At 50.3% G+C, this 22158-nt stretch overlaps 1 protein-coding gene and 1 non-coding gene across 4 annotated transcripts in view; both read left to right on the forward strand.

Moving 5' to 3' along the window:
• The window catches only part of PRKCA (protein kinase C alpha), a 399658-nt gene that overhangs the window by 373240 nt on the left and 4260 nt on the right, over window positions 1-22158 (forward strand). For 2 of the 3 annotated variants that reach the window (XM_073883238.1, XM_025889887.2), the window contains 2 exons: window positions 1135-1275; window positions 12835-19471. In XM_073883238.1, coding sequence (XP_073739339.1) covers window positions 1135-1275; window positions 12835-12999 — 306 coding nt within the window. In that variant the 3' untranslated portion in view covers window positions 13000-19471. Of the gene's footprint in view, window positions 1-1134; window positions 1276-12834; window positions 19472-22158 lie in introns of those variants that run through there. The other variant, XM_025889888.2, reaches the window with a different exon arrangement.
• LOC112837609 (U6 spliceosomal RNA) lies at window positions 7981-8087 on the forward strand. The gene has a single exon (XR_003211780.2). It is a non-coding gene; the product is annotated as a U6 spliceosomal RNA (small nuclear RNA).

The following is a 22158-nucleotide window of genomic DNA, read 5'->3' on the forward strand; positions in this document are numbered from 1 at the left end:
TCACACCAGAGTTTGTTTATTCGTGCTACTGCTGGTGGGCCTTTGGGTTGTTTCCACTTTGGTTTGGGGCTGTTCCAAATAGAACTGCCCTGAAACTTCCAGGTTTTGTGTTTTGGGGAACATATGAGCTCGTTTCTATGGAGGAGATACCCAGGAATAGAAATTACCGGGTCCTGACCTGGTTAGTTTTTAATCGTGAGGCTTTAGGCCACAAAATTATCGTCAGACCTGGTGGGATGGAGTGTAAGACACTCCTAACATTTTCTGGCCAGTTTGATTGTGTGGGACGTGCTTATCAGGTGTCTAAAAGGGCAGCGCACTGTTTACATACAGAAATAGGGAGAGCGAGGCCCTCCCATGTTCGCCTCTGTCTCCCGCAGTAGACACATGGGAATTAACTAGTCACCTGCTGGTCACGACATTTATTTTTCCAACCCATGTGTCTTTTGATTAATACATTTTGGTCTGGGCAATAAATAGGCATATGATGCTTGTGATTAGCATCACAGGAGATACACACACAATTTTTAGTGATTGCCTACCTTTTCACATACATATTTTTTGTAGACCTACAGAGTGGCAGCTCTAACACAGTGTAGGAAGACTCCTGATTAAATTCTTATGTTTGGCTCTGGGGCCAGATTGCTTGCCTATGTCCTTTATCATAAAAATCACTACAGAAAGACCCATTCTGTTAGCACTGTATTTGTGAGCTGGGGTCACTCTGTGCAAGCCACTGATTTCTTGGGGTGCTCCCCGGGCATCCGTGCAGTCAGGGCTCCTAGCAGAGCTATGGCAGAGGTGAGGTACTACCGTCCAGCATTCTCTTTTTCTCCTACGTTTAGTGTGTGGGACGGGGGAGGGAGGGTCTTTTTTCCTCTTTATTGAGGTATAATTGACAAATGAAATTGCAGCGTGTTTAAAATGTGCCACATGATGGTTGGACGCGAATTACATTCTGGAAGAGTTCCACAGTCGAGTAAACACGTCTGGCACCTCACACAGTTACCTTTTTGTCTTTTGGGGGGAGAACACTGATGTTCTACTCTCTCAGCACATTTCAGTTATACAATACCGTGTCGTCACCTCTGGTCCCCACAACACACATTGCACGCTTTTTCTGCTGCTCTCTAGCTGATGACCAAACACCCAGGCAAGCGGCTGGGTTGCGGGCCGGAGGGGGAGAGAGACGTGCGGGAACATGCCTTCTTCCGAAGGATCGACTGGGAGAAGCTGGAGAACAGGGAGATCCAGCCGCCCTTCAAGCCCAAAGTGGTGAGTAGGGGATGTGGCCTGCTCCCGAGCCCCGTGTCCCTGAGTCCCAGAGGGGTCCCGCTCCCCCTTACTCTAGAGAGAGGAGGCCGGTGACTCCCGGCCTCTGCAGGATGGAAGGACACGGCCAGGTACCAGCCTCACCTTCAGTCTGTCGTCTGAGCCCCCGGGATTCCTGCGGACTTTCAGAGTCAGCACAGACCAAGCAGGGATGGGGGGGCCTGTGCCCACCAGCCAGGGGGCTGCAGAGTGCCCCCCAGGACTGAGAGAGCGCCAGGGCGCGTTGGCTGTGGGGATCGGGCTTTGTGGACTCACGTGCCCGGCAGGACTGTGATCCCTGCTCTGGGTCCTCGACGGGACGTCTCATCGGTGTCCCACTCTCCTGGGTTTGCTTTGCTCCTGAAGCCTAACTCGGCCTCAGCCGGCTCTTCTGCAGGCCCTGGCTGCGCTTCCCGCATTGGCCACGGCCCCTGCTGCCAGGAGTGCGGGTCGCCCCTCTCCCCATTCTGGCTTCACCCTCTTCGTTGAGACTCCTCCCATGTGACTCGCATTTTTTCCATTAATTTCACAAACACTCTGCGCCAGGCCCTGTTCTTTACAAATTGGCTCATTTAACCCTCTCAATGATCCTGCTCAGTGGGTAAACTAAGGCACAGAGAGGCTGAGTATCTTGCCTGAAGACACGCAGCTGGTAGGTGGTGTTCTGGCCCTGCGATCTGTGTCTTTACCTCCCAACACCATCGCTCCATCTCAGTGACTGCCGTCTGCCCGGCTTCTGACTGTTGGTGGCAACCAGAGTTGGCCTTTCTTAACACTTCTATCTCTAGAGGTAAACTCAGAGTCTTTAGAGGTAAACTCAGAGTCTTTAAGACATCGGGCTCCTCACTCACGCCACCTGCCTCTTCACGGTGCTTCCCGGGGAGTCCACTTTCCCCCGAATCCCATCTTTGGGGGCCAGTGGACCATGCCTTCCAGCTCGGCTGCCATCTCTGGGTGGTCTCTGTGCTGTCCCTGCCCCGAGGCCACAGCGAGAGCAGCTCTGGCCCACGGCCTGTTTGAGAAGCACCCACACCTGTCTCCCCCAGCAGGTGCTTATGAGCAGGCAAAGGGGACCCTCCCAGGGTGGCTGAGTGCCTGGCCGGTCGGCACAAGCTTTCTTCTTAGAGCAGTAACCTCCCATCAGATATGCTTGTGTGTCCTCTACTGCAAGAATGAAACTGCTGGTGGGGAGCCCACTTCTACTCTTCCAAGGTATTCTTAGCACCAACTGAAGAAAAACTAAAATGAATCAGGTTAGTTGACTCCCTCCTGAATCATCCTGTCCAGCAGGACCCTTGTATGTGTGCACCCCACCTTCTCTCAGCCGGTCCCCGACTCAGGGGGTTTTCACAGGATCCTTCCCCTCAGTGTACAAAGCCTGGTCTGGGGGCGGGGGGCGGGGGCGTGAAGGCAGTGATAATACTGCAGACAGTCTCAGAACATTCTCTTAGGGGTTTTCTTCTTCCCCGTTCCTATTTAGCTTTCTTAAAATATGAAAGGCACACAGTAGCCTCTTACAGCTCAGTTTCTGTAGGGGACCAGCAGGGATGACGCGCTGACCCTGCTTTAGGTGTGAAGCAAAATACAGGTACTTGTCAGTCACTTTCCAGAAAGGGACGAGATGGAACAAAGTCAACCGTAAGACACCTCTCCTTCTCTGTCTCCCCATCTCATCCTCTGAAGAGATTGTTTGCGCGGTCGCCCGCTTTCTGTGGACACCACGGCCCTAAATTCAGATGTAGGGAACAAGAGGGTGACCCGGGTGCAGGAGCCCAGAATCTGACTGTGTTGTTCCCGGTGGGCCGTGGAAATCACTGGAAGCCGAGTCCTAACCGCAGCAGGCAGTTGAGCGATGAGTGGCGGCGCGTGCGTGTTTATTTATTCCTGGAGTCCTGCCGTTTGTGTTTTTCACTGAACGCTAGCTAGAATAAAACAAAAGAAGAGAGGGCCTCTGCCTCACAGCAGCCGCTGAACTCCAACACAGAAGCCGGAACCGCAGAGCGCGGCCGGACCGCTGAAGCTTGCCTGCAAAGGGCCTGCTTGGCAAGAGCTGTGGTCAGAGGGAAAGGAGGGACGTCCCCTGCTCACAGGGAGCCTTCCCAGGCCAGAGCCCGTGTCCCGCTGGGAGAAGCTGGAAAACGTACCCACGGGTAGCAGAGAGGACAGCAGGGGACGCAACGCGGTGCCAGGGTCAGGGGCAAGCAGCGCAGGAGTGAGCGTCAGACTTTCTGTCCCAGGGGCGAAGAGCGTCAAGGGCAGAGAGCTCGACCGGAAAGTTCTGGGCCCCCGGGAGAGCTCGGTGTCCCCCAGTGCCTCCACCACGCCGCCTGCAGAGCAGCAGAGTTTGGCCCCTCATCCCGGCTGAAGGGGGCATCTCCACCGCCTCCGGGACATCAACCTGCCCCCGAGGTGCCACGCTGGAGCGGAGACACCCCACACCAGGGACAGTCTGGGCGGCGGGAGAGCACGTTTGCAACAGCACAAAGCGGTCTCGGGCCGGCTGTGACCGAGGCCGCACGCAATTCGCCGGTACCCGCGCAGCCACCGTTCCAGGGGTTCTGTGGTGTTTCCCTGCTTTCTTGGTGAACAGTGTGGCTCCCTGAGCCAGGGCTAATTAAAAAGCCAAAAGAGTGGACAGATGAAATCCAGAGCTGAGTATTGTCCCGTGGGCAGTTCTGTCGTTTCAAAGGGAGACAGAGCAATACGTCCTCGCCGTCACCTGCCGCCAGAGGCTTGGACCCGCATGGGCGCCGAACCCCTCCAGGGGAGCATCTCCCCTCTGAGCGGAGCCCAGAGCCCCAGCTGGCGAAACTGGTCTGCCCTGGTGAAGTTTGCTCGAGGCTTTTTCAGCAGGTGCCATGAGTCCATTTCCCTGAGATTTAGTGGATGAGAGGACCATTTCCTCCCGGCGCCCAGGAAATCAAGCCTTTGGTCCTTGCGAATGCCAGAAGGAAGCCTTCAGGCACCCCCAGCTATCTACAGGGTGCTTCTAGAGATCACGTTTGTGTGTGTTGTCGTTCTCGTCAGCTCTGGAGTCTCCTCTTGGCTTTATTTTTTTAATTTGCTTTTGGAGCTCCAATGAAAGGGGACTCCAAAATCACGAGCTTCCTTGAGAGAGTAGAGGTAAGTCCCAGAGCTTATCCAGAGGAACCAGGGTTGTTCCCATAGTGTCCTGTCTTTTCTTCTTCTTCTTCTTCTTCTTCTTCTTTTTTTTAATTTTCCTGCCTACCAAAGTGACATCACTGAAGCTAGACCAGAGGGCCACAGGAAATGTGAAATTCCACTGCCAAAGACATTTCATGATGCACAAATCCATCAGGAGGCTCCGCACAGAATTTTCCACCTCGCGTTGACGGTGAGATCAGGCCCTGCAGTGCAACCGCGGCCTGGATTCGGTTTGGAGTCACTCACAACGGAAAGTGGAGAGAGAGTGGCCAGTGTCAGGTGTGTGGGACTGTGGCCGTCTCCCCTGACGGTGACGAGTCTGGAGGCTCAGAGGTGCACATCCCAGACACAAGTGGCAGCCCCAAGAAGAGCCCACAGGAAGTGAGAACCTGCCCCCAGTCGGCCCGTGCTGGGGGAGTCCAGTCCTGGCAGAGCCGTGTCCCCAAAAGGCTGCCGTGTGCAATTGTGAAGGGGAAGATGGTTTTCTAGAAGATGGGGCAATCACTTATGTACTGGTTGATTATGTAAAACAAAAACAAAAACAGCTGTGTTATGGTCTCCTGGAGAGGAGCTCGCTCTCTCTCTCATGACTCTCTCTCTCCTTCTTTACGGAAAAACACACAGCAAGCTGGTTTCCTTTTTCTCTCAAAGAAAAAACAACAGTGGAAGAGCCTCTGATCCACAGACCAAAGACCCTCAGCTCAGCATTTGGCTGACGTTCTGAACAACAAGCCTGAGTCCTCAAAGAGGCTTATTAATGTTCAGAAGATTCCATGTCATAAAGTACGTTTTTTTATTTTTAAGTTTAAGGAAGATGTCACTCCTGAAAAGGTTGATGTTCAGTTGCTGAGGGAGAAATGCAAGAGGCCGAGCTGCCTCCCGCAGCATCAGGTACATAGGAGGTTTCCGTGGGAAAAGATGGCACAGCCAAGCCCACTTGACCCTGCATCTTGAGAACCCAGGGAGGGAAGGAGAGGTCATTCTTTCTGCTTTGCCTGAAAAATCAAAGGCTGAGTATGCCCTTCGAGGCGCACATGAGCCTAAGACTCCGATCCAGTGTCGCTTTGAATTTTATAGGCTTTTACCCTGATTTATTATTCATGTGAATAAAATGCCTGAGAACAGCCTTCAAGTTCCCATTCATCCTGCCCATGATAAATAACAATTTATACAAATATCAGAAGTGGAAAGTTAATTGATTTTTTTCCTTTTTTTGAATTCTATCCATTGGCACCACAGAGCAGAATAACTAGTTCACAGGCAAGCCAAAAACCTTCACTTAAGTGGTTATTAGAGAGAGAGAGAGAGAGAGAGAGATTAATCTATAAAGTTAACACCGCGAAATATATTACTGAGTTGATAGATGAGCAGAGCACTTTGGAAGTAAGCTTGTCTGTCACAGGGAGCCTTTCTGGGGAAATTGCTGTCCTTATTTTATCAAAAAGAGGCGGGGGGAAATAACTTTTATCAGGACATTGTCATCCTTGCAGCAAGAGCCAGAGAGAACAGGAACAGTGGGTACAAGTGTAGGTGCCACCCAACAGTGGGTACAAGTGTAGGTGCCACCCAACAGTGGGTACAAGTTCATTTTCCCAGTCACCCCGAAATCCTTTACAGGTGTCCCTCAGGGAGGCTGCAGGTTTGGTGCCAGGCGGCCACGACGAAGTGCATGCCACAGTAAAGCGAGGCAATGAATTTGGGGGTGTCCCGATGCATCTAAAAGTTATGTTTACACTATCCTGTAGTCTACTAAGTGTGCACTAGCATTGTATCTTAAAAAAAAAACAAAACAAGGCATTTACCTTCATTTAAAAATACTGTTGCTAAAAAATGCTAACCATCACCTGAGCTTTTAGCGAGTTCTATTGATCACAGATCACCCTAACAAATATAATAATGAAGATGTTTGAAATATTGTGAGAATTACCAAAATGTGGCTTAGAGACAGGAAGTGAGCAAATGCAGTTGGAAAAAATAGTGCCATTGGACTTGCTTGATCCCAGATTGCCACAGACTTCCGATTTATAAAAAACACAGGGTCTGCGGAGTGCAGTAAAGCAAGGTATTTCGCAGTGTCATTAGCTTGTCTAGAAAGTTTGTTGCTGGCGTAATTATCAAAGTCAGTGCAGTGTGCCTTTTTAATTTTTGAAAAAATTTAATTTTGAAATAACATCTAATTTCAGTGTTGCAGAAGAGTTGCAAAAATAGCATAAAGAATTGCTACATTCGCTTCACCCAGATTCCCTAAATGTTAACATTTTAGCACATTTGCTTTATCACTCTTTCTCTACATCGCTAAGTGTGCCTGTGTGCTGACACACACATAGGCGGGGTTTCGTTGTTGTTGTTTTACTTTTATTTTTTTGTTGTTTTTGAACCACTTGAATATAAGTTGCAAAGGTGATGCCTCTTTACACCTACCTGTTCCGTGTGTCTTGCCTCAAACCAAGAACATCTTGTGGTACTGCTCTTTTTAAGAATCACTCTGAGAAGGTCATTCTACAGAGAGGCGGCCACCCAAGTAGAAGGAGGAGGGTCCTGGAGCACTGGTCTGAGTGCTCAGTGCCATAGGCAGCCTTGGGCTGCACGTAATCGTCCTCTTGGGTAGCAGGTAGGTTCATTCTCTTGGCCTTTCAGTGGTGCCAGGAACTGTCAGGGAGAGATTCTCAAGACTCAGGGTGCTCCACCAACATGTGAACACTAACCAACCTTTGGAGACTAGAGTCTGCCACCTCATGGTGTACTCAGGTGTGACCTGTGCGTTTAAACCAGCCTAAGCCAGCTTCTACTTGGTTGATGAGAGGCAAGAAGTCTGCCTATTCTTTGACAACTACTCTCCCAAATCCTCTTCTTTTAAAAAAAAAAAAATTATTTATTTATTTGAGAGAGAGAGAGAGAGCACGAGCAAGGGGAGTGGGAGAGGGAGAAGCAGACTCCCCGCTGAGCAGGGAGCCCGATGTGGGACTCGGTCCCAGGACCCTGGGATCATGACCTGAGCCAAAGGCAGACGCTTCACCAACTGAGCCACCCAGGCGCCCCAAATGCTCTTCTGCTTGAAAGAGAAATGGGAAGATATGAGACATTTAAAATAATAATCAAGATAAATAAGTAGCTCTGTTGCAGGCCTCAGGGAGCTTCAGTGGTGAGGGACGGGGTACGTGCACAGCCCATGTGCCTCACGGCATGTGAACTGACAGGCTCCCGCTGTTTGAATTGAAGGTCTCCGACACCGATGGTCATTACACCAACTTGTTTTGGAAAAGGAGCCTTGAATCCTCCAAAGCTGGCCATCAGTATAAAGACAGACCAAATGGAGTGCATGTTTCTATTACATAGAATATGGCCCGGGATGAGCCAGGACCATTCCCTCCTAGACACGTGGCTCTGACACCTACAAGAATCCACTCAGTTAATGTGTGGCTTGTAGCCTGAGTCTATCAACAAACCCATCAGTAGAACCAGCTCGCTCTGGACCAGCACTGGCCCTTTCGGAGGTGTCCTCTAGTGCTCGTTTCAGCAACACATATACTAAATTGGAATGATCCGGAGAAGATTTAGCATGGCCCCTGCATGAGGATGACACGCAGATTCCCAAGATGTACTCCGAGGCAAGAGATCAGTGAACAGTGTTTAATTTTGTCTGAGAAACGAAAACCTGTCTTCAGTCTCTCACCACAGGTAGTGTTGGCAGGTGAAGGAGGTCCTAATCCCTTTTTAAAAAGTCATTATTAAAATACTAGCTCTGTGTGGCAAGATAGGTAAGCAAGTAAAGATGGACACAAAATGACAAGATGCTATCTCCCCCACCCCAACCACTGGTCCCGCTATTCTCTATCTCTTCTGTAAGCTTCTGGAAAGCTGTGAGCATGTGTGATCATACCCACAGTGAGGTTGTAGCATGTGTTCCATAGTTCACCTTGCACCTTTCACCCAGCAGTATATCTGGAAGATGTTTCCACGTGAGCCCATGTGGGTCTGTGGCATCCTTTACATGGGCCATTTTGATTCTAAAGTTCCCAGGACAGGCACTGACTCTTTTCCAAATACTCTCCTCTGTCCGTTCTTATTCTCCAGACTTTCTGTACCAAAATGCAATGGCTGCAGTGGGCATCCAGGCCTTCGGTGAGCACATTTCCAGATCCTTGAGTGACTAAGTGGGCAAACTAACCCCACTTTGTAACCCTAAGTGTGTGCTCCTGCTTGTGTTGGGTCGTGCACGGAACACCGTTCCCTAAGCATGCTGATCTTAGGGCTGCCGCCTGGGGCCTCAGGCCCCTCACTGGATGGTCCCATGGTGTGGACGTGACCCCCCAAGAGGCTCAAAGCAGAATATTCCCGTTCATTTCTGCTGCTGGTTATTGAACTAAATGAAGTCAGTGCACAACCGTGAGTCAGAAAGCCATGCATAGATGTCAGCAGGGTTCCTACTAACACTGCACTAGGACCACCACACAGTGGGACTGAAATACGGGGTCCCCTAAGATGAAGCAGGTCCTGCTACATCTGGCAATAGCCAGAGACTTTCCCAACCTCTGTAAGTTTCCTTTCTCCTTCATCTTGCAACACGCCTTTACTCTCACTTGGTTCCACGCTCTGCCTGCTCCTCTGGGTTTGGTTTGGTTTTGCTTTGTAATGGCAGTGTTTTCGAGCTACTCATACTCACCCTAATTCCCATACCAGTGACCATGGGGTTATATTCTACATGACTGAGACACCAAGGTAAAAGACAGGATTGAGACCAACACATGTATTGTGCATTCTCGGTGGCCTCTCCCAGGTAAGAATCGTGAGAAGCCGACTTGCGCGGGGCAGGCTGTCTCTCCCCACAGCCCTTAGACAGGGTGTACAGGGTGGTGAGTGGACCGTGTGCCGCCCAGGGCCCTGGATGGGGAGCGCTGTGATCCCAAAGCCCACCTGGAGTCTGCATCTTCCTATATTTTGTCCCATCTTTACCATGCCTGATTTCTCCTGGGTTCATCTCATTAATCGATGAGTTTACCAAATGGGTAGGAATGTCAGAACAACAAAGGACGTATGTACCGAATCCAGAGCTAAGTAAGGCAGGTAGATTATTAATAGTGTTCATTCATCCCTCACAGGTTAATCCCATGCCCTTTGCATGCTGGGTATGTGCTGTGCCTCAGGTCATATCATGCCTGATCATTTAGAAGGGATTGCACACATTCTCAGTCCTTTGATCCCCACCCACAGTAGCCTTGGAAGTTGGACGTTCACATCCCCATTTTATCTTTACAAAGAGGTGTGGTGAGTTTCCAAAAGCTGTACCCTGGACTTTTGACCTCTGATGGGTCCTTTTCCCCACCGTACCTCCCATTTTCCCTCGGGTGTCTGCTCTCAGGGAGTACCAGAGGAACTTTCTGGGCTTACACACTGGCCCAGCCAGGTTTGGGCTGCCCCCTGCTGCCCTCCTCTCTTCCATCTTTGTCCCACACCATGTGGTGCTTTGCATCCCAGATGGCAAAAGCCTCCCTTGGTGACAGGGGTGGGTGGCCTTTGGATGTGAAGAAAATGTATGCCCCACCAAGGGGTTTTGCTCTCACGTAGCAAATGCTGCCTGCAGCTGCAGGTGGTCCAGAGCTCTGAGGCCATGGCCAACCCAAGCCTGCCTGTTGTCCCACACTGCAGTGGAGACTGCCCTCCTGGTGGCCATGGTAATAACCTTCTTGAATCATCCCTGAGGAAGGTTGAGAGGATGTCTGGAGTCTGGCCAGCATCATTCTTCACCCCCCACCATCGCTCGCTCACTCACTCACTCACTCACTCACTCACAGGTACCACCCGGTGCCACCCTGAACCCTTCAGTCTCTGTGCCTCTCCTTGCTCCCTCTCACATCCAAGATGGTGCCCGAGTCCCGCTGCCCACAAGACGATTATTATGAGTAGGGTTGGCCCACAGACAGCAGGAAGAATCTTTTCTATGTTTAAAATATAACAGCTTGTTGAAAACATTATCTTGGCCCTTCACTTCAGTGAATCGGTTTTAAGAAAGGCTTTCCTTTGCTGGCATGTGATTTCTCTCTGCTTAGGATCGGGGAACATTCCAGAGCAAGTTAGAGTGAGAAGGAAAAGGAAGAGCTAGTGAGCAGTTCTGAGACCAGCAGTCCTCCCCCCGTACGGTGTGATCACCACGCAGGGCTTGGCCTGGCCTGGTCTCTGCGAGCCCGCTTAGCTCTGGGCCGGCAGCCCGCACAGCACAAGGCCTGAAGCAGCGAGGGTTTCTGCCCCATGTGTTACCACATTTAGCTTCACAAGCTGTGGCAACCCTTATGAGTGACCCTCCCTGGGACAGCAGTTTTAGAATTTCATGTCCTTGAGCATCCGTCCCCATCCCCAGGCTTCCCGGTGCTGATGTATATGTGGTCTCCTGTTTTAGATCTCGGGGCCTTTCCTAGTTTTTTGTTGATTTATTTGGCAGTTAAGCCATGGCTTTTGGAACTTCCCATTAGAAGATGATCTGTGAATGCCCTAAAGATGGTACCCAAAGAAAAGGCCAGACCTGTGCCAGAACAGATCAACAAATCTAGGGTTCGATGGCTGGAGACACGTTTTGCCTTGGCTCATCTTCCTCTTCCTTTTAGAGACTTCGCCTTTTATTTTTCTCAGAAGTTCCTTCTTGCTCATCTTTGCATGTTTAGTGAGTGGCAAAAGAAATGCAAATGGTCTCTTTCTAAGGGAGCACATGTCCCAGCCTCTGGGAGCACCTACGGTGCACTTGAAATCTTCTAGGCCCTGGGCATCGATTAACCAAGTTCCCAAAGGACATCCTCCTCAAATACAACTGCACCATCTCACATGTGGGAGGCAGGGCCCGCGTGATGAGCAGGCCCAATAGTATGGCCTCCATAGAGAGGCTGTCAGGGCGCCATACAATCCCCTGTTAGGAGTGGGTGGTCGCTCATGAAAATGAAGGCATCCCCAGAAAGGGAAGCTGTCAGTTATGAAAGACCTTACTTTTGAACTCACCACGTGCCTTAGGAGTAGGGTGGGGAAAGCCTAATGAAGCTAGATCCTCAAGGAAACCTTCTAGAAGATGGGAAAGATGTAAAAGAGGAAGTGGGAATACGGTCTGTGAGACTAAACCGGCCTTACAAAAATAACAGCAATCCTTGTGTTCTCACCGCATGCTGGGGTCTATGTGAAACACTGCACCCTTAACCCTCATGGCAGCCCAGGGAGGGGCCATGGGTCTTCTGCCCCCTTTACACTCAAGGGAGCGGGATGAAGCCCCCCACCCCCCCTTTACAGTGTACCTAGAGCTATCCTCTATTAAAGATCCAGGGATGCCTGGGTAGTATAAAACTGTGCTAACTCGGAATTGGTTCATGTCACCCTATGATACCAGCATGTAGAAGGGTGATCATTTGCAACATGTAGAATACCATGTGATTTGTATCACCCGTGCAACCCCAGCACTCCCTGTCTCAGAGTCATCTGGGGTCCTGGGGACTTCAACATGCCACAACCCTCCTGAGCGGCTGAGAAAGTGAGGACACCCCTTCCCCCGATTTGGGGCCAGGCTCCCAAGCAATGCTGTGCATGCTGCCCTGTTTCTCAGAGCCTCTTAACAGGGCAGCTCTGCCTGCATCCCTGTCTGTGTTGAGTGCCCCGGTGGACCCAGAGGAGAGGAATATCCAAGACAGATTGGAGACTGCTCTCCCTTGCTCAGGGCACCCAAGCAAAACCCCTCCAGCCTGAGACCACCTGCGAGGGAACTCCGTATCGACCTGCCAGTGACCAGGTCTAGATATGCTGAAGCCCAGCTGGGCCCCAGGGTGAATGTCCCAACCTTGCCACCACCCCTACTTCAAAATTGGTACCCAAAGTAAGATTAGGGACTGAGGTTTTTAGAACTTTCCAGTTGCAAGAATAACACAGCTTTTACTTTATTACAATTATGGTTGCAAAGAACCACATGTGGGACAGAAATCTCAACCTCTTGGTTCAGAGGTCGTTGTCTGCGTTCGCACCCAACATCCTGGCCTTTCGACATGGACCGTGACTGGTGGCCCCGTGAGTGTGGCATCATGCCCATAGCCTGCTTGCTTTGCGAAGTGGAAGTGAAATAGGCTGTGTCCTTGCTGCTGCCTTTACTATCAGCAGTGCCTCTCCACGGAGGGGTTCGGTTCCAAGGGTTTACAACCGAGTGACTTTGCGTTATTGTTTGCTGTGGCTGGCTTTGGAATCCAGTAGGTGTGCAGATTCTCCAGAATTCTTCCTGCCTCAGCCAGTCCCAATTCCCCCGGGCCACGCTCTTCCCTGCAGAGCCCTCTCAGAGAGCTGCCCCCTGTGCTTTGCAATAATTACTAACCTTTCCTTCTTTTTCTCTCTTCTCTGCAGTGTGGCAAAGGCGCAGAAAACTTTGACAAGTTCTTCACGCGAGGGCAGCCTGTCTTAACACCACCTGATCAGCTGGTCATTGCTAACATAGACCAGTCTGATTTCGAGGGGTTCTCGTATGTCAACCCCCAGTTTGTGCACCCCATCTTACAGAGCTCAGTATGAAACTCACCACTGAGAACCAACGCGTCCCCAGCCCCCAGCCCCCCAATAGTGGGAAGTGATCCTTAACCCTAAAATTTTAAGGCCATGGCCTTTTCTCTTGTTCCAGATTGGGGGGGCCTGAAAATTTTAGGGTTATTAGTCCAAATGTGAGTAACTGTTCAGGGTCTCTCTCTTACAACCAAGAACATTATCTTAGTGGAAAATGGTATAATGTACAGTGTCCAGTTTAATTATGTAGAAGTCATGTCTGGCTGTAGGTTAACCCTTCCTAGAAAGCAAACAAACTCTCCCCCTTTTTTGGTACGATTTGATATAGTTTCCTTGTCCTCTGTCAATTTCCACCATTGGGATCCCCCAACCAGAGATGTTAAAATGAACCTGACCCGGGGCCAGTGATTCTCCCCCTGAGACATCTTTGGAACAAAAGAATGGGGAGCCCGGTATGTGAGCCAGGTGGGGAGTGGGGGAGGCTTTGAAATACCCGCTACTTCTGTTCTCTGCCTCAGTGGAAACAGTCCCTAGAATTCAAGAGGCCGAGATGAATCATGTCCCCACCAGTGAGTCATTTGCAAGCTCACTGTTACCAGACGTTGACAGTCTTAACCCAGTCACGGTCCAGTGATTACTGGTCTTCAAAAAGAGAGCGAACCTCAGAAGAACGTTGGGTGAACCTGTCAGCTCCCCTATTTGGTTGATAATTATCTTAATACTTGCATTTCTTTTTAAGAGGCCAAATCTTCTAAGGACTTTGATAAATGAGCATGTGAAATCATTTCAGATCAAGGATAAACCAGTGTGTATGTATGTTCATTTTAATCTCTGGGAGATTATTCTGTGATCCAGGGTGCCATCAGCAATCATGCCACTACTCACGAGTGTTGTTAGCCAACCCCCACCCTCCAACCAATATTTTGCTACCTACTTCCTCAGAAGCTGAAGCAAGCGTACACCCCATCCCCTTTTGTACTTATTTATTTACTAGGCTGCGGTGTTGTTCATGAGAGTACGGTGTACAGTAACTTAACAGAGTGTTAACTATAGCATAAGTCTCCATTGATCGATTTTCCTCCCATGTCCAGCCCTTGACATCCTCTAAGGGATGAAAACCAATACAGTTTGGGTCCCCATTTCCAGTTCATGTTGAATGACACACCTGAAGCTGTAGAATCAGGAAAACCTGGATGCACATCAGCGCAAAGATGTTTTATTGCTAGAAGGATTTTACTATGTTTTGCAAATGCATCATGCAATGAATTTTGCATGTTTATAATAAACCTTAATAACAAGTGAATCTATATTATTGATATGATCGTATCAAGTATAAAGAGAGTATTATAATAATTTTATAAGACACAATTGTGCTATATTTGTGAAGGCTCTTGTTTCTAATCTGCTTTTATGATTAAGCTTTTGCTTAATTCCTTGCTGCGTGCTTCCTCTCCCCCCACCCCCCGGGTACCCTGCACATTGGCACTGTATCGGATATATTAATTTTTTATCGTAGATCTAATTTTGAAATGAATGGCTATTTTACATGATCAGTTAGGCTTATACATATATATATAAATATATATATAAATATTTGATTCTACCTGCAAACAAAAGTTTTTGTTTTCGGGGATTATTTCCGAGATGACACTCACTCCCTCCTAGCTCCTCAGCACCATTTTCCACTCCTGTGCCACTCTTCCTCTTGGGGACATCAGGAAGTGTTTGACTCCAGTCTACCTAGTATGTTTGTGTAGGTGTGATGCTGTCACAGCCCCTGGGCTGGACTTTGGTTTTTCCTTTTCAGCCTTGTTACTGTTAGTGACTCGGGGTGGGAGGGACTGGAAGACGCCCTTCCTGCTGTGTGTGTGCGAACGCACCAGAGGCATGCTGTCCACCTTGCTGCCCCCGGAACGACTCACCCTTTGCTCCAGCACATACAGACTTCGTGAGACAACCATCCAGTCCAGCAGCCCCCCTGGGCACAGCCATCCCCTGGCACTATCCACAGACTCTTTAGAAGCTGCAGATTTTCTTCCACCTGTTGCTAGAACCAGCCTTTCCAGTCTTGTGAGGAGCGCCTCTGTGGTGAGACAGCGTGCTGACGCAAGCTCCTCGATGAAGCCAGCCTCCTACGATAGAAAGAACATCCAACATGGAAGCAGTTATCAGGTCTTACGGGGCCGCTCTGTTTCCCTTGTCCCCCAGATGCGTCTCCCAGCTACGTGCCTCCTCATTTTTACCTTCTGGCTGTTTGCCTGAAATTCATGTAACACACAACCACGGAAGTGTCTTTGAGTTTGAGAGGCCTGGTCCGCCCTGGGAACCCTTGATTAGGGGAAGAGATGGGGTAGGCAGTGGGTCAGCCCCCAGAAGAGCAACTTCCTCTGCATTCTTTCATGGGCTATAGATGTCAGAACCCAGAAGGGGCCCCAGCACACCCAGGGCCACAGTCCTGCTGGTCAGTAGAAAAGGGACCAGTTTATGGAATGAGCCTAAGAAACAAAACAGCCGGTCACCCTGCCCCTGGATGGAGCAGCAGCAGGACGGACACCCCCCACCCCCACCCCACGGCCGCGCGCAGTAAGCCCCAGGCAGTGAGGAAAGCTTCAGAAAAGAACACATGGGGGTTTCCGGACCGTTGGTTCCCGAGCCCCATGCAACCCGCTTGTTTCTGAGCCAGCCACAGTCTCAGGCTTTCCCTCACCCAGCCAACACATTTCCAAATTATTCATAATTCTCCAGGAAACATATTCAGCATCTCAGCTGGCTTGTATTCTTTCAGAATGTGTGGCAGAGTTTTAAAAGAAAATCTCTTGGCTGTGGGGCCCTGTGCTCAGCCTGAGGGACAGCAGGCTTGAGGCCAAACTTGGGGGGAAGACAGTAAACCTCAGGACCTACTGAAGTGTCACCGTGATGTGCCCTGTTGGTGCATGGCTTTGTACCTGGATTCAGGTAAAGGCTAATGTTGTAAAGGTCTGAGCAGCCCAAGATGGTTATTTCTGAAAGAATAAACGGTGTGGGTGACCATGACCAACTGTTAGGCCAGCTTACAAAAGCAGCGATCTGTACAGTTCTCTGGTGCAGTCCCACTTCATGGGCATTGTGTGAAGACCACAGGGAAGCTGTCAGCTGGAATGAGGAGAACACCTGAACTCTTGAAGTTCAGCCCCCAAGCACTGCCCGTATCACTGGGGCCTGTGGAGGTCCAGGGCCCAGGCAGCATCTAGCACAGTCTGCTTCTCTGCCAGACTCCGTGGCCCAAGACTCTGAAGGGCCATTCACGTTGGCTTGCATTCTTTTCCCTTGGACGGTGGGGGCTACTCAGCAGCAGAACTTGGCTCTGAGGCTGCAGGCCAATGGGCTGGCTGCCCCTCTATTGGCATCTTGTCTAAAGAGGCTAGATGCTTGGTTTCGATGGAAGTATCTGGAGTGTGCAGCCAGGTATAGCCCTCGGAGGTTAATGAGTGGTTCACTAAAGGCAGGAACTAATTCAAAAGGCAGTGGTTGCTCTTCACATCTGCTTCTCTTTGATCCCCACGACCTGGTGCCAGTGAATACAGAGTCTCCTTCTGTCTTGTCTTATGAGATGTGTCAGGCTTTCTTATGAGGAATGTTGGCCAAAAATCAGAGCTTTTAGGGCACTTCGGAAACCTGACCTGAGATGGTTGGTTGAAAGGTGATGAAAGAGCACAGTTGAGTGTGGAGCACCTCTCTGAGCTGCAGTCCTCAGCAGAGCGAGCTGATGAGCTGGCATACTTGCTGGAACGAGGGTGTAGACCCAAGAGAGCCACGCGTTGGTGCTCAGAGAGGGGAGAGGTCGGTGGAGGCCGAGGTCCATAAGGCGTTTAAAGAAGAGCAGGGATTGAGTGCATCCGGAAAGATGCTTGCAGGAGGAGGAAGGCAGGAGGGTGTGGAAGGAAAGAGAGGGCACCTCGGGAAGGAAGCTACTGCCATTTCCAGTGGCTTTGCATCGTTGGTTGTTGGTGCCTTTGATATTCACCTCCTGCTGGTCCCTGAGAGCAAGTTTGTTGCCAGGAACACAGTCTAGTCCTCAGAAAGCATCCCCTGAAGGCCAACAGCATCCTCAGTGGCCACTGGAAGCCCCCTGCCCCTGCCTGCCTTGAGGTAGCTCACAGTTCTCTGGGCAGAGCCACACCATCCAGCGTGCCCCGGAACCCGGTAGGTTCCCACCTGCCTTCCTCTGTGGCTTCCTGTCGGGAACGATGGCGGCCGGGGATGGATGGAGAAGTGGCGAAAGGAAGTAACACTCCAGTCCCCACCTGAGTGCCCTTAGCAGGAGAAATCTGGGCTTTTGCAGGGATTCATTTTCTCAGGACTGAAGAGGGAGAGAAAGTGAGAGTCTGATATTTTTAAATGCCTCAGAAAGGCAACACCAACTGACAGTCACTTTCTCACTTTGGTCTTACGAAGTCACCGATTTCTTGTGTGTGCATATCACACCATTTCCTGTCTCTTTAAGCCCAGCAAGGGCAGGAGTGCCTGTTCCCCCGCGGAGCACACTAGTCATCCTCAGGAAGGAGACGCTGACCTGGGGACCCAAAGGACGATGGTCATTAAGAGAGGAGCAGCGAGGCCAAGACAGTTAGTTCCAGTGAAGGAAAAGGGCACTCTGGTTCTTACTGACCACACGCTAAGGTGACAAGTGGGAAACTATTTTTTGAAACCTTTTCCTTGAGTTGCTTGGGTTACATCTTATGGAATATACCAGACTGTAAACATGTCTGTCATTTCCCATTTGGTCCAATGAGACAAAATCTAGGGAATGCTGTATATTTCTGCTGCGGAAGATACAGAAACTTGAGAAAGGTTACCTGAGTTATAGTGAGTGAAGGCATCTAGAAATGGTGTCAACCACAATCCTGTTCATTTTCTAATGTCAGGGACTCTCTCGGAGGGTTAAAATCATGTATGACTAGGGCCCCTGTGCCTCTGATCTGCGTGATAGATCAGAGTGTCAGTTGATAATTGTGTAGGTCAAACTCAGTCATCAAACAGCCTTACCGTGACCCTACACTAAGGCCCACAAGTTCCAAAGACCTTTTTTTAAACCTCAAAGAAGAAATTAGTTAATTCCAATAGAACAACAGTATACTGGGCTATTTGTACTTTTTTATAGAGAATTTTAATAACTCAATTCTGTTTTTAAAATAAATCTGACAATTTGATAAGATTCCAATCTCATGGAGCCTGTAGGAGGACTCAGCTGGGGTCACCTTGAGTGCCCCTGACCTGCACTCCCACTGTAGAATTTCCCCATGCCAGTGGTATATGGAGTCCACATCAGAATGGCTGGAAATTCAGGTGGAACGTGTTGGCAGACTGATGCCCTCCATATTTTTGATGCACACTGGGGACAGCCGTCTAGGGTCTGGAAGATTTTGGACCATAGGAAAGATAGCTTTATTTTCCCCTTCCAGATGCAGCCCTAGGATAGCATTCCCCTGGGGTCCCTGGGATGCCTCTCCTTGCTCTGTGAGGCTCTGTGACCACCTTTTGGCTTGGGAGGCATGGCACTTCCTCGGCTCTGTCTCCAGTCCCCAGAGGTCCCCCAAGGCTCACACTCAGTGAAAATTCAGAGATGCCCTGTTAGGATTTTGTCCACTGGGCAATTCAGATATGCTTCAATATCCCCGAGAAAGAAGAGGCGGCAGCAAACACTCCCAAGGGCATCTGTCTCCAAATTCTCTCTTATGTGAGTAGACAGAACCCTACTTTTCAGAAACTATCAAGTCTACTTTATAAGAACCTTTTTTTTTTTCTAAAATAAGACAAAAGGTGGCTTTGCATTTTCTGATTAAATAACTGTGTCTGTCTCCTCTGCTTAACTTTAGGAGTATTTATTCCTGTGATTGTTCATAGATTTTTGTTGATATTCTTCCTGGAAGAATGGGATTCTTAAGGGGATCAGTGGACTATTCAAAATCATCCATGAAGGAAGTTATTCTTTTGAGTCTAAAGGGTCTAAAAATTCGCCTCCTATCCCTTCTGTCAGGGTCTTTCAGAATATCTTTTCTAGATGGTCAGAGACATTTGAAATCATTGCTTTTGCCCCATGAGAGAGAAAGAGAGAGCGCGCGCGCGCGCGCGAGAGAGAGAGAGAGAGAGAGAGAGAGAGTGTGTGTGTGTGTGTGTGTGTGTGTGTGTGTGTGTGTGAAGGACACGTCATATTTAAATCATTCATTGGAAAACATCATATAAGATGCCAGATCTGTACGGAGGAGGAAGATGAAGAGATGGAGGTTGAGGTTTTTCCTTCTGTATAATCACCTTCTGACAAAATGTAGAGGCCATTCAACTGTCCAGTAACATTTGGTTTAAAGCAGGCAAGATGGATGTGTACATTACTGCGCTGCTTTCCTCAATTTGTATAACCTCTGATCTTTGTTTGCATGATATGCTTTGTTAGATACATTAATTGTAGTTTGGAAGCAAGTGTGTACGAATAAACATAATGATCATCCGTTGGTGTGCTCGGTCTCATTTGCTTGGTCTCTTTGTGGCATCGCAATTATTCAGCAACCGTGCAACCAGCATTCCGCTCGGGACCTTCTCCTGTCCACGTGTGCCTCTCGGGAGCTTCAGTTCTTCACTCCCAAACGAGAGTGAAGGGGACACAGCAACTGATGAGGATGCTGTCCATCCTGTTGGCCATGCTGTGCACCCGGCCCCAGGGCTGCCACCGCTCCTGGCATCAACAGCCTTCAGCCTGGATTTATTTTATTCATAGGTGAAAAATTGGGGGTAGTTTTTAAATGTGAAACAGGGAACATTCCAAAACATCCAGAGTCTTAACACTCAACACTCTTAGCCTCAAAAAAGAGTAAAAGCTCTGACGCCTGGGTGGCTCAGTTGGTTAAGCATCACACTCTTGATTTTGGCTCAGGTCATGGTCTCCCAGTGGTGAGATCGAGCCCCGCATCAGGCTCTACACTCAGCAGGGAGTCTGCTTGAGATTCTCTCCCCCTCCCTTGGCCCCTCCCCCTGCTCGCTCGCTCTCTCTCTCCCCCCTTCCCCCTTTAAAATAAATAAATATCCACAATAGCCAAAATATGGAAAGAACCCAGATGACCATCAACAGAAAAATGGACAAAGAAGAGGTGGTGTGTACACACACACACACACACACACACACACACACACACACACACACTGGATTATTACTCAACCATCAAAAAGAATGAAACCTTGCCAATTGCAACAACGTGGATGAAACCAGAGGGTATTATGCTGAGCGAAATAAGTCAGAGAGAGACAAATATGCAATTTCATTCATATGTGGAATTCAAGAAACAAAACAGATGAACATAGGGAGAGGGAAGGAGAAATAAGACGAAATCAGAGAGGCAAACCATAAGAGACTCTTTTTTTTTTTTAAAGATTTTATTTATTTATTTGACAGAGACAGTGAGAGAAGGAACACAAGCAGGAGGAGTGGGAGAGGGAGAAGCGAAGCAGGCTTCCTGCTGAGCAGGGAGCCCGATGCGGGGCTCGATCCCAAGACCCTGGGACCATGACCTGAGCCGAAGGCAGACGCTTAACGACTGAGCCACCCAGGCGCCCCAAACCATAAGAGACTCTTAATCATAGAAACAAACAGGGTTGCTGGAGGGGAGGTGGGGAGGTGGGTGCAGGGATGGGGTAACTGGGGGATGGGCATTAAGGAGGGCACGTGATGTAATGAGCACTGGGTGTTATATGCGACTGATGAATCACCGAATTCTACCTCTGACACTAATACACTATATGTTAATTAATTGATTTTAAAAAACAAAAAAAGATGTTAGTTGAAAAATTAAATAGATCTTTAAAAAAGAGAGAGAGAGAGAAAGCCAGTAACAACAATAATCCTACATCTAAATGCTGAGGGTCAGCCTTGGCAAAGTTCGCCTTTGCTTGCTTCCTCGCCTTCTTTTGGGGGGCTGCTGTCCCCGCAGGCTCAGGGCTTTGTCCCACAGCCTCCTCCCCTAACCCCTCCCAGCGTATCCACACTTGCCTGTCCTGCGTTCTCTTTCCTCAAGGCCTTGCTCCCAGCCCACTGAGTGGGGTCCCGAGCACTTGTGTCCACTGGGTTAAGGTCCCGTCCCCAGCCTGCCCTGCTCTCACCGGAACCTCCAGAAGTTAAGGGGCTTTCGGCTGCCAGTGGGAGCACTGGTGGGACAATTACTAAGGAAGAACGAGGGGTCCTCAGAGCAGTGAGTGTGCGGTGGCTGGCCCCTGGGCTGGCCTTGAACTTCCCTCTGGGCTGGTCACTTTTACACATTTCTGCGGCCCCTGCCTCGGGCTCATACTGCCTAGCAGAACAGCAGTAGGCAGAAGAGCAGCCCTCAGACCCCCATCTCCCCAACCCTGACCCCCGGGGCTGGTTCAGCTTCCCCACGTCTGGTTCCGAGCTGCGTTTTCTTGCCTTGCCTTGACCGCGACGCGGAATGGTGCCTGCTGGGTCGTCCTGCACCGAGCAGCGTCCTCAGCATCAGCCGGGGACCCGCAGGGCACGAGCAGCCCACCGTGATGGACCCGTGCGGGGCGACCCCAGAGGCCCCGCAGGATCGAGGAGGAGCCCGAGGGGACGGCCTGAGCGAGCACCGACCTGGCAGGACTGGATAACCCGCCCCGGAGGGTTGCTGCTCCCCTGACTCTCCCCAACCTCTCCCCAACCCCCCCACCCCCACCCCCACCCCCACCCCCGCGCACCTGACCCTTGTGATACAGGTGAGCCTCCGGCTGGGCTCGTGCCCAGATTCTGGCCGCCCCTGCGAGTCAGGCCCCATTTGCGTCTGCCTGCCGGGCACCCGGGCCTCTCCCCCGCCCTGCACCCCTGCCCCCCGCACCCCCTCCCCAGTGCATCCGGCTCTGGAGAGGCAACCTAGGGGGCCGTTAGGGGCAAGGTCTGCAGCCACGCTGCCTGGCGTCCCCCCGCGAGCAGGGCGAATTACCTGGGCTTCCCCGTGCCTCTGTTTCCCCACCTGCATAAGGAAATGAGAAGAGCGCCTACCCCAGGGGGCCCCGGAGAGGAGTGAGTCCGAGTGAAGCGTTAGAGCGCCCCACGAAGGAAGTGTGCGCGCTCGGAGGAAGGCCACAGCCCTGGGTTCTGCTGAGACCCAGCCCGGGGTGGTCAAAAGGCAGGAGAAGGGCCTTGGGGCTGTTCTC

Source organism: Callorhinus ursinus, unplaced genomic scaffold, assembly GCF_003265705.2.
Source record: "Callorhinus ursinus isolate GAN/ISIS: 27379988/994484 unplaced genomic scaffold, GSC_fseal_2.0 scaffold50, whole genome shotgun sequence".
Taxonomy (NCBI): Eukaryota; Metazoa; Chordata; class Mammalia; order Carnivora; family Otariidae; genus Callorhinus; species Callorhinus ursinus.